The sequence below is a fragment of the Amphiura filiformis genome, chromosome 9 (assembly GCF_039555335.1).
Source record: "Amphiura filiformis chromosome 9, Afil_fr2py, whole genome shotgun sequence".
NCBI classification, from domain to species: domain Eukaryota; kingdom Metazoa; phylum Echinodermata; class Ophiuroidea; order Amphilepidida; family Amphiuridae; genus Amphiura; species Amphiura filiformis.
The window spans coordinates 11,929,597-11,942,778 of record NC_092636.1 but is presented as its reverse complement, the minus strand read 5'-3'; the positions used below and the strand labels follow the sequence as shown (position 1 = coordinate 11,942,778).

General features: G+C 37.4%; 1 protein-coding gene across 1 annotated transcript in view; it reads left to right on the top strand.

Annotated features, from left to right (window-relative positions):
• Positions 1 to 13,182, top strand: part of LOC140159977 (proton-coupled amino acid transporter 1-like) — a 40,964-nt gene that overhangs the window by 25,914 nt on the left and 1,868 nt on the right. Inside the window, exons 10-12 of the mRNA XM_072183245.1 lie at positions 5,496 to 5,624; positions 7,780 to 7,946; positions 12,107 to 12,279. Of these exons, the coding sequence (XP_072039346.1) occupies positions 5,496 to 5,624; positions 7,780 to 7,946; positions 12,107 to 12,279 (469 nt within the window). The remainder of the gene's footprint in view (positions 1 to 5,495; positions 5,625 to 7,779; positions 7,947 to 12,106; positions 12,280 to 13,182) is intronic.

The window sequence follows — 13,182 nt, the reverse complement described above, 5'->3', positions numbered from 1 at the left end:
CATTATATATAAACAAAATTAATTGAATATAGTCCTACATATAAAATTATGGCCTTAGTACAAAAATTAAGGGGGTACTACACCCCTCGATAAATTTGTGTCTATTTTTGCATTTTTCTCAAAAACTAATAACACACTGGTAACCAAATTAATGTATATTACAGAGGCAAGGAATCCAATTACTACACCGCTTGTCTAGAGTCATTGAAATTTCAGTGTAATAATTGGATTCCTTGCCCCAATAATATACATAACTTTTGTTACCAGTGTGTTATTATTTTTTGAGAAAATGCAAAAATAGTCAAAATTTACCACAGGTGTAGTACCCCTTAAAGGAAAAGAAATTGCCTGTCTGAACCCAAGTTGACTTGAAATGGGTCCTTAGCAGGAAGAAACTGGTGGATCATTGCTGCGCTAGGGTTGCCAAACCCGCGATTTGGTAGTTCAATTGGGCGACTTTTGAAGATTTCCCCGCGACTTTTGACAATTTCCTGTCGCATAGAAACCAATGGTTAAGAAAAAAAATTGGGCGACTTTTCAACATTGGCTCCCACGACTTCCGATAGTTTCCTGTCCCATAGAAACCAATGGTAAAGAGAAAAATTGGGCGACTTTTCGATTATTTGACCCGCGATTCGGGCTGAAATCTTTTGGCAACCACTGTCGGAGCTTCTGCGCTCGGAAGTCAAATAAATTATTTTCTTATTTTATTAATAAAATATAATTATGCATCGTATAATAACTGACAGCAAAATAATAGATTTTCTTATTATTATAATAACGGTGGATCATTGCTGCGCTTTCGGGCGCAGAACATCCACTGTTTGTTTTTTTGGAGTAACTGCGCTCGGAAGTAAAAAAAAAAGTCTAGAGTCTAATATAATATAATATGTTTTTTTGTTTTGTTTTGGGTTTTTTTTTCTCATTTTACATTTATTTTCTGTTTTCTTTCATCTTCATTCTTTTCTTCTTTTGTCTTTTTTTTTTTTTCTTCTTTCCTTTCCGTTCACGTTTCCTTGTCGGTACTTTTCATGTAACCGCAAATGCTTTCTCAGATAATTCCTATTCAAATATAATTCTGATTGACATATGACCACTTGCAATTCGGCCTTTGTTAGTCAACAGATAAGTAGGTGTAATCCATTGGATTCCCAAACAAGCAGAGGGGGTCCAAAAATTAGCAATAACCGAAGATCAATGTCAAATTTAAATCCACGGCACACAAAACATTCAGAACAATACAGAACAATATCAATGAGGATAATTATGCGCCGTCATTTTATTAAAGGAACCGATAAGCGTGGTTTCATGTCGCGGTATCTAGGCTACACCAAGGCCTACGATATATACGAATAAGGAAATCACAAACATAAACTCGGAATCAACTTAAATTTTGGGAATAACCTACTTTGTGGATATCTATTGAAAAATTTCATAAAAAGAGGGTGCTAGGATCACGAAGTCCTCCTTTAATTGTTTTTGTGACATAATTGTGCATTCTACATTTAATTGTGTTTTATTCCTTTTTTTTTGTATATAATTATGTATGTTGTTGTTTTGAACGCATCGCTCGTTAAATAAATAAATAATAAAATAAATAAATACATTTTTAATTAATTAATTAATATTAATTAATTAATTAATTAATTAATTAATGTTTACATGACGTTTGTCCGCTTGTTTCTTTTGCCATTTAGTTTAAATAACATGGATACGGCCAGAATAAGACTTCCGTATTGCAATATACTTAGAACCTGGTGATATGCAATTCAAACAATTTATCGGCGTTATTAGCGTTTACTAATATATTAATATTTGTTCCTATAAAAAAAATGATACAAATGAAATGTTATACACGGTATTACTATCAATTTTCATATAAGTAATTTAAAGGAATGTGGCCCGATATATTTGGAAAATGTTTTTGGTGATATATGTGGAAATACATTGATTTTGAGCGCATAATTTCAATAAAGAGTAAAATAGGATCTCTCGTTTGATCATGTTGATATCAAAGGCGAATTGCAAGTGGTCATGTGTCAATCAGAATTATATTTGAATAGGAATTATTTGCGGTTACATGAGAAGAACCGACAAGGAAACGTGAGCGAAAAAAAGATGAAGAAAAAGAATGAAGAAGAAAGACAACAGTAAAGAAATGAAACTTGTAAGACCTATAGACCTAATAGTAATAAACTTCTCCGTAGCGCTAATATAATAAGTTTTATTATAATCTGAGCTTGGGAGCGCATTATATAGACCTAAAATAATAGTAAATATCAATAAACTTCTCGGAGTTATAGTTATTATTATACGCATGCATAGGCCTAATAGTAATAAACTTCTCCGTATAGAGCTATTACAATAAAAAAAAATATTATTAATATAATAAGAAAATAATTTATTGTGCTTCCGAGCGCATCAACTCCGACAGTGGATTCTTTGCGCTCGAACGCAGCAATGATCCACCGTTATTTTAATAAGAAAATCCATTATTTTGCTTCCGAGGGCAGACCTAATAGTAAATATCAATAAACTTCTCGGAGTTATAGTTATTATTATACGCATGCATAGGCCTAATAGAAATAAACTTCTCCGTAGAGCTATTACAATAAAAAATATATTATTAATATAATAAGAAAATAATTTATTGTGCTTCCGAGCGCATCAACTCCGACAGTGGATTCTCTGCGCTCGAACGCAGAAATGATCCACCGTTATTTTAATAAGAAAATCCATTATTTTGCTTCCGGCGCAGTTACTCCAACAGTGGATTCTGCGCCCGAGCGCAGCAATGATCCACCGTTACATATAAGGGACTGCGCCGGCGCATCAACTCCGACAGTGGATGTTTCTGCCGAGCGCAGCAATGATCCACCGTTATTATAATAAGAAAATCTATTATTTTGATTATTTTTTATTAATATAATAAGAAAATATTAGTTATTATACGCATGCATATTGTATTTTATTAATAAAATAAGAAAATAATTTATTTGACTTCCGATCGCAGAAGCTCCGACAGTGGATTTTCTGCGCCCGAGCGCAGCAATGATCCGCCGTAATTTCAATAAGAAAATGCATTATTTTGCTGTCAATTTGGAGTTATAGTTATTATACACATGCCTATTATAAAAGGCCTAATACTAGTTATTATACGCATGCATATTTATTAATATAGGCCTGATAAGAAAATGTATTATTTTGCTTCCGCTCGCATCAACTCCGACAGTGGATTCTCTGCGCCCGCGCGCAGCAATGCTCCACCGTTATTATAATAAGAAAATCTATTATTTTGCTGTCAATTCGGTTATACTAATAGCAATAAACTTCTCGGAGTTTAGTTATTATACGCATGCATAATTATATTTTATTAATAAAATAAGAAAATAATTTATTGACTTCCGAGCGCAGAAGCTCCGTCAGTGGATATTCTGCTTGAGCGCAGCAATGATCCGCCGTAATTTCAATAAGAAAATGTATTATTTTGCTTTCAATTTGGAGTTATAATAGGCCTAATACTAGTTATTATACGCATGTATATTTATTAATATAGGCCTAATAAGAAAATGTATTATATTGCTTCCGGCGAAAGAAGTTACTCCAACAGTGGATGTTCTGCGCCGGCGCAGCAATGATCCACCGTTACATATAAGGGACTGCGCCCGGGCGCAGTAACTCCGACAGAGCGATGTGTCTGCGCCGGGGGGAAGATCGCGGCGGCGGCCGTATCATTCGAAAATCTATTATTTTACTTCCGCGCGCAGCAACTCCGACAGTGGATTTCTGCGCCCCCCGAGCGCAGCAATGATCCACCGTTACATATAAGGGACTGCGCCCGGGCGCATGAACTCCGACAGTGGATGTTCTGCGCCCGAGGGCAGAAATGATCCACCGTTATTTATAATACGAAAATCTATTATTTTACTTCCGGCGCAGCAACTCCGACAGTGGATTCTCTGCGCTCGAGCGCAGCAATGATCCACCGTTACATATAAGGGACTGCGCCGGGCGCGCATGAACTCCGACAGTGGATGTTCTGCGCCCGGCGCAGAAATGATCCACCGTTATTATAATACGAAAATCTATTATTTTACTTCCGAGCGCAGCAACTCCGACAGTGGATTCTCTGCGCCCGGCGCAGCAATGATCCACCGTTACATATAAGGGCGCATCAACCCCGATAGTGGATGTTCTGCGCCCCCGAGCGCAGAACATCCACTACCGGAAGTTCTGCGGAGGGGCGCAGGAGCTCCACTGGTGGATGACGTACATAACTCAAACTACACGACCACCCCCTACCTGTATGCACGTCGCTGGCTGTACTGCCTGCGGCACTTGCAGTTAGCAATCATTATTGGTTTATCAGATTGGCCAGACTATGATGGGACTAGCTTGTTGATTTTATGACTCGGTACAAATGTATGTGGGAAGAAGGAAAACACTGTTAAGAATAGGGTGCATCAGATGCCCCTCATGTCGATGGATTCATCTGTCCCTAGTCTTAAAATGTTCCTATTGTCACAAAACTAACATGTGCCAAGTTTGAATTAATTCGGAGGTCGTCCTGGGGGGCCACCGAGAGCCTACAGTTACAATGTGTGTTCCTATGTAGTAAAGTTCGTTGACCCCTGTACAATTCCAATTAGAAGCCGATCGAACAATTTAAAGTAGCTGCCATATCAAAACCGTTTGGATTTAGAAGCTCAAATCTTGGGAGCTAAGCGTCCTGATAATCATCTTTGAATCTGTGATGAAAATCCATCTCCAAAGAAATGACTGTGTGTTTTATTGTCAAAAGCGCCCCCACAGTCCATATTCTTGGGAAAATCTATAATTGCTGTCTTAACCAAGTGCTATAATACTTTATTTCACACTGAAAGTTGTTAATATGTATTATATATTGATCTAAAGTTCAGAAAATCTGCTTTGTAAAAGTGTAATGACAACCAGGACATCAACATTTGTAAAATTTGAGGTAAAAGTTACCACAAAATGCCTATTTCACTGAAATTTTGTATCGAGGGCGCTTGTGCCAATTCCACACATGCTCATTTTGTTGATGATTAATTTTTATCACCGATTCGAAGATGATTATCAGTACTATAAGCGCAAAAGATTTGAGCTTCTAAGTCCTAACGGTTTTGATATGGCAGCTACTTTAAATTGTTCGATCGGCTTCTAATTGGAATTGTACAGGGGTCAACAAACTTTACTACATAGGAACACACATTGTAACTTTAGGCTCTCGGTGGCCGCCCAGGACGACCACCGAATTAATTCAAACTTGGCACATGTTAGTTTTATGACAATAGGAACATTTTAAGACTAGGGACAGATGAATCCATTGACATGAGGGCATTAAGAATATACCAATTTGTAGACATGTTGTACCTGAATTGTATTGCTCATTTAAGATTGTGTTGACTGATACAATTTCAGATTCAAGTATAAAGATTTTAAAAGTATATTGATTTAATTTCTTTTATTCACAGTATATGTTTTATTACCTCATTAATGAAGTCAGCCCTCAGGATATAAAAGATCTTCCATATGCAACTGATTTCAAAGGAGTGTGTGTTTTCTTTGGAACAGCTATATATGCATTTGAAGGTATTGGCACGGTAAGTAAATGTTTAACATTATTTTGTGGGGGAGGGGAGAGGAATACTATGCAGATCTGAGAAGGGAAAAAAATTAACTCTGAGAAGGAAAAAAAAAGAACTATCTATAATTTAAAACAACAAGTAGTTTAGTAAATTACATGGCTTTTTGAACATATTTGTAAAATGACCTTAAGGTGGCTGTGTACTCTCAGACATGCATGTAGTAAAAGTGCAATAACTTTGTAATTATTCGCGCAAGACATATAAAAGTATACATTTTTATGACGGCAAGACATCAATAAATCTTAATATAAATACAGATTTGGGGTAAAAACAACAATTATGAAGAAAATCACAAAAAGTGAGTTTTTGGCAATATTTGTTAGGTACATCATAACAAAAAACACTCTTTCCAAAATATTTTATTTTGATTTTAGCTCAATCTTGAGGCTCCATTCCAAAAACGGTTTTTTATTTTTTGATATTGGCCTTATTTTTTGAGATATTGACCATATAAGGCATCAAATTGAACTTTTAAAATTCACAAACGCCTATTTGCACAAAATGATGCCTAAAATCAGAAATAGACCAAAATATAAAAAATGAGAAAACCGTTTCTTGAGTCGATCATGCTTTTTACGATGATCATATTTGCTTACCTATAGATGCTGTATTTATTGAGTTATCGTGTACCTAAATCGTCATTTTACCGAGAAAATGAACATTGAAATAATGGCCGTTAAAGTTTAAAGTGGTCACATTTTGCCCTTTCATCGAATCTCGCAGGAGAATGCGGCAGTTTTCGTTTTTTTACCTTATATTATGTGAACATCGGGTAAATCCACAGCCCGTTGAGAAGTTTAAGCGAAATCCATTCATAACTTGATATTCAAATCGAGGAAAAGAACTTGAAAAAACCCACATTTTATCAGCTAAAACGGAGCCATTTGACCACTTGAAATTAGTGTTTCCAAAGGATGCGCCACGCATGCAGATAAGCGTCGGCGTATGTGTAGCGTATCTGTGCGTTAACAAATTGCGCGATACACTTAGCGCGATGCGTTGTTCTTGCGCGTGTCACCCCGCTGATACAACAAAGATTTACTCTCTTTAAAATTGCAAACACGAATGAAATAGTGAAATAAAATCCATAAAATAGCGCAGTTGGAGTTTATAAATCTGGATTTTCTTTCCTTGTATTTATAAAAAACATAACAAAGTAACAAATATCAAAAAAGCTCAATTTTGCGAAAGAAACAACGTCTTGAGTACACAGCCGCGTTAATTGACTCCTGGTTGACTTTTGACCTCCCGTCTGTTAACATTCACACATGTCAATGTACCCAAGGGTCATTGTGGCCAAATCCCATTGAAATCCATCAAAGCATGTGGGAGAATTCATCAAAAGAAGGCCAGGGTTTACATTTTTAGCACATTCACACGGCGGCACACCAATACGTGACCTCCGTACTTTTATGAAAATCACACACTTTTGACAATTTTTCCAAGTTTTTTCCTTATTAATCAAACTTATTACCATAAGGTTGTACCTGAACCCCTAATTGGCTGCACAGGGCATATACTTAATGGGACAACACACCTTAGAAAGACCAAAAAATCTAATTTTTCCCTTATCCCCCTGAGCACTACCTGCCAATCTAACATTGCCTCTGATTGGTCAATTACATGATATCTTCACTTTAATCACTAATCAGAATGGAGCTTTGCGTGGTGAAATTATTCTAACAATGTTGTTGATTGGGCCAATTGATAATGAAAACTTCTTTTTGGGCAATCGGCAGGTAGTTCTCGATATGGAGCATTGTTTTGTGTCTCCACAAGGAAGAAATCTCCATAAGGTTGTATCCAAAACCCATAATTGACCCCACAGGGTATTACAATAGCCGCATCCACAAAATCTTTAGTGTGTAGCGGCAACTCTCTGTGGTCAAAAGAACAGTGACCCGACCCATAGTGGTGAGGTAGTTTTTGCTACTTCCGCGCATCTGTTTGATTACGCACACACACACACATGCAAGTAGTCAACATACCACGCACAGATGATGACACAATTGACCAGATCGTGATTGCCTAATAAACATATATGAGGTATAGTAATAACTATTTACATAATAGAGCTAATCATGGTTCAATTTCCTACTGTTTTATGCAGGTGCTGCCATTGGAAAATAAGATGAAGAATCGGGACAAGTTTCGTTCAGTACTATTTCTTGGTATGGGGATTGCGTGCTTTATATATCTCTCCATGGGTTTGCTGGGTTACCTGTGTTTTGGAAAGAATTTAGAAGACACTATTACACTCAACTTGCCTGATACATTGTAAGTGTGTTGACATTAGGTTAATCCAGTTTGAAATCCATTCACCCCCTATGGAAGACATGACCTTAATCTTCCACATAGGGAGTGTGAATTTCAAATGGGGTTACCTGAATGGATGACTGTGTGGAAAATAAGGGTCACATCTTCCATATGGGGGTGTTTGGATTTCAACTGGAATAGCTCATTATAAGATGATTCTTTTGTATTCTTCAACTTCATGAATTAAATTCTGTTAGTCCAGTTAAGGGGTACTACACCCCTGCCCAATTTTGTGCCTATTTTTGCATTTTTCTCAAAATTATAGCGCATTGGTGACAAGTAAGATATGTATATTATAGAGGCAAGGACTACCACAACTGCACTGGAAATTTTATTTCAACACAGACAACAGTTGTGGAGTTACAGTCAAAAATGAGGGAAACCCAATATTTGATCAATAAATCAATAATTACTTGCCTTGAGTTGCTGAATTTTCAGTGCAGTAGTTGTAGTCCTTGCCCCTATAATATACATATCTCACTCGTCACCAATTAAAGAATAAAGGTATTGATTTTAGCCCTGGAGTGCATCTATAGTCTCATAACACGGGCGACATCATTATTTTAAGTAAAACAACGAGGCGAAGCCGAGTTGTTTTACGCTAAAAATAATGATGTCGCCTGTGTTATATGAGACGATAGATGCACAACAGCGGCTAAAAACAATACCTTTATTCTCATTCTTAAACACTTCAATTCAAATAGAAATATCATAAGTATTACAAATTGTAATCAAATTAAATCCTACATTTTATAAGGAACTACCTAGGGCTTAAAAATTGACCAGTCCCGTTGTTGCTATGCGCCTCCCGATTGGTTCAAATAGCGAGAACGCGTATCGCGTTGATGCACACGCACTGACCCGTGTGATATCGTGTCATCACACGGGTAAGAACCAATGAGATTGCAGGAACGTTCTCAAGTGTTTAAGAATACTCTATAATTTTGGATAAAATGCAAAACTAAGCTCAAAATTGGCCAGGGGTGTAGTACCCCCTTAACTCAATCGGCAAATTGGGGGCAATGAGTATGAGCCCCTGCAATGTCAGGTTATATTATCTGTTGGGGAAAACTGAGCTATACTAGTACTCTTGATTAAAGTTGTTTTCTTTAAACTTCCGTGGTCCGGGTACTCGCTGGTGAATTGCGATCGCGTAGAAGTGACAAGGTCGCCTACTACGCGCCGCACCGAAGACCAATGGGTCAGCCGGCTTGTTGTCAAGTGCGTTGATCAGCCAATCAGCGTGATTGTTTATTGCTTTTGTGTTTACGCTCGTGTACGCGATACGCACAGGCACGACCACGGAAGTTTAAAGAAAACAACTTTAGCTCATTATTGGTGGGACTCATAACGTCGTGGATTGATATCGAACAGTGTACAAACAGCTTGGTGCACCACCTACAGGAACCGTGCTTTGCGTATTACTTGACTGACGTACGCTTTTATGAATTGATGCAGTCGTAAGCTTATTGACGCATGCAGTAACAAACATAAGCTGATCATAGTATAGCTTGAAATTCCCCTGGATAAAGAACTTTCTGCTAACTCGGAACTCTGGTTGGTGATTGTTATTGGGCTATCTATATAATAATACGCATCGTCTGTCTATCTATCTGTCTGTCTATCTGTGTGTCTGTCCGCCTATTTTCTCGGAGACTAGGGGTCGCACGTTCCTCAAACTTCGTGGGTGGGTGCATCTTGACCCGAGACAGAACAAGTTTGTATTGGTTAGTTGATCAAGGTTACCCAAGGTCATCCAAGGGTCATTTGAGGTCAAATTAGTAAAAACTGTTTTTCTTGGAGACTGGGGGTCGCACGTTCCTCAAACTTGACGAGTGGGTGCGTCTTGACCCGAGACAGAACAAGTTTGTATTGGTTAGCGGGTCAATGTCACTAGAGAACATCTAGGGGTCATTTGAGGTCAAATTAGTAAAAACTGTCATATGGGCATGCAACTTGGTGGGTGGGTGCATCTTGACCTAAGACGGAACAAGTTTGTATTGGTTAGTGGGTCAAGGTCACCCAGGGTCAAATTAGTAAAAACTGTCGTATGAGCATGAAACTTGGTGGGTACAGTCACCATCAGCCAGGTAATCGCGACAGCCGAGAACCGCCAAATACGGGTAACCGCCTAGTTCTATTTAATATCCACACTATGCCTGTGGAAGATTTAGCTGAAATCTTCCACAAAGGGAGTACCAATTTTGAATAGCATACACAATTGGGTAACTTCCATTTGAAATACTCACTCCAGTTGTGGAAGATAATAGGTAAAGCTTTAATACAGTGGGAGTATGGGTTTCAAAATGATTATCTCTGACCAATTACATTTGAAAAAATACTCCCCCTGTGGAGGATATTTCCAAAATCTTCCACAGGAGTATATAGTGTGGATTTTAAATGGAATAGCCCATTGTGCATGTGTTGCTTGAAGGAGTGTTCACGGAGACACTTACCAGTCCAAAGAGATCATTTGGATACAAGTGCCTCTTATAGTTAAAGCCTTAATGTACGTTCTTTTTTCAGAATATACCTTTATTTTTTTCAAAACCAATTTTTTGGCATATTTGTAATACTTTACACATGTTCCAACTTAAATCTATGAGCAAACTGTCAAATTCGCCTTATTTGTAGTAAAACTGGATGATTTTCTGTTGGTCTGACATATTATCATAATTTTTAGATTATGATAATATGTCGGAACGAGTCGCAGATCGTAGTCTCCTACGCTATTGGTTATGCTCCCTCCACATGTGGAGTGAGCGTAACCAAACTGGCTGCATAGGAGACTAACTCTGAGGTCGCACTCACCGTCTTAATCTATAGTGCGAGATATTACGAGTGATAGAGGTGAAGTTTATGTTGTTGTTTCTTTTCAAATTCCCAATGTTTTCCACGTCCAAATGTATTGGGAACTTTCATAATATTAATGATTGCATATTATCATTTTGGAAGAAAAAAAGAATAATCTAAAAATTTAAAAAGATTGTACATTAAGGCTTTAAGAGCTATGTTTTAGATTTTTTTGCTTGTAAGTTTGCAATTTTGACCTTCATTTGCATATTGTATGTATCTCTAAAGTAAAGGTAAAGGGGACGGTCCTGTATAAACAGTAATCGGAGTGCCCATCTCTCTTTCATTGGCGATTGGCCCAGACTCCTCTATGTAATGTTGCTATAGGGGGATTGCTACACCTCGTCTACAGAGAGTCTGTTTATACCTTCCCATCATTTTTGAATGTATCCCTAACCACCCCAAAGCCTCTGAAAATCACTCTTCATAAAAGACTTTGCGCGAGTTTTAGCATTGGGTCCATAACTGCGTGAACAGTCTCCTGGAAGAATGATCTGCAGAAACGCTGGGTCTTGTAACAATAAAAGTATGAAGTAGAGCGAACATAATCACCTTAGTGGGCAACAGTGACATCTAACTTGTGGGTTATGGTGAGTAAAGCACACAAAATTGCCTCAGGAGTTTTAGGGATAACCCCCTGAAAGTGGTATTAGCACCCAGTGTGCTAATTACTGTATTCCCTCGAATTACTGTATTCCCCCTTCAAATGCCCCCCCCCCCCACCACCCTTATAGTGGGCAATGATGACATCTAACTTGGGGGTTATGGTGCCTAAAGCACACAATACTGCCTTAGGAGTTTTAAGGATAACCCTCTGAAAGTGGTAATAAGCATCCAGTGTGCCAATTACCATATTTCCTCGAAATAGTCGACCCCCCCTCAAATGACCCCCCCCCCCCACCACTTTTTTTCAACCAAGATGTTTCAAAAATGCCGACCTTTCCATGCTATCTTGTGTACATTGTAGTAAGCTTACCAAGTTGCCCACATGGTTGATAATAGCATCAATAATCGGCGAAAATCTTGATCGGAAACCTGGAAGTGAACCAGAAGTCAGTGTTTCTAGTTCATAGTTCGTCATTTCTGTGTGACTTATAAGCTTACCTAATGATTTTAACGGGAATTAACGTTCTAAAAATAACCTTAAACAAATGACCCCGTTTGGAAAATGCAACACCCCTGGGGCGTTTATGGCGTTTATTTGAGGAAATACGGTAGATCGAATACTCAAATTTTGATTTGTCATGTTTTGATTTTTCTCTTTGTAGATTATACATCATGGTGCGTGTGATGTTTGTCTTTGCAATATTTTTCACTTACGGAATACAATTCTATGTACCTGTACATATACTGTGGCCTTTTTTTAAGAGACGTATTGCGAATGAGAGATACCACGATTTAGGAGAATATGTCTTCCGAACCTTCATGGTACTTCTAACAAGTAAGATATTTTTCTCCTACTGTTTGTTTTCTGTAGTAAAATACCGTAAAACCTCGTCTACAAGCATATATTGTGCTTTTGGTGAAAGCTAAATTAAGCCAGGAGCTATCCATTGACAGAATTATAACATAATGGAATTTGAGCAAATAAATAACCGATACAAGTTTATACAAACAAGTATTATTGTAAGACCAATCTATTGTATTGGCATATTTTCAACTATGTCGCGTCGTATTAATTTTGCTTTCATCAAAAACACTCTACTTGATTTGAAATTACTTGGCACTCTATATGCTTGTAGACAAGGTTTTACGGTACTGTAAGAGTAATTAAACAGTCATTGATTAAATGCAAGGAGGTTGTAAGTGCAAAGTAATAACAAAGCACTTACATCTGTCTTGCATTCAACTTTAAGAGCTGGGATATGAACGTTTGGACAGCATTTATTGTGGGACATTAGAGCACATCAGACATATCGAATTGCATTCTGAATACGAAGAATGTCTTTCTGATATCAAATAATTTTAATTTTTTGAAATTCGCAATGTAATACACATTTTATGGCAAATGATTTAAAATTGATATTTTTGATATTTGTGACTGTCCACGGCGAATGAGCCGTAAATTCCTCCCCCGGTCAATTTTGTTTTATTTCGTGTTTAAAAAATAAACATCATGAACTTAAAAATGGTATATCATTTGACTTCAAACGATATCCAGAAGCGGGGTTATGGTTTGTTAAACTTTGCTCCTTCAACAAAATTATAGCTTTTTACGTTTTTACATGTGTCTCTTTTTCCACATTGTTGGCAATAAATATCAAACAGTCATAATTGGCGGTCATTTCAAATCATCGAGGTTTAAGAATGTTCTCTCATTGTTAATTGTTGGTTATGCATACCT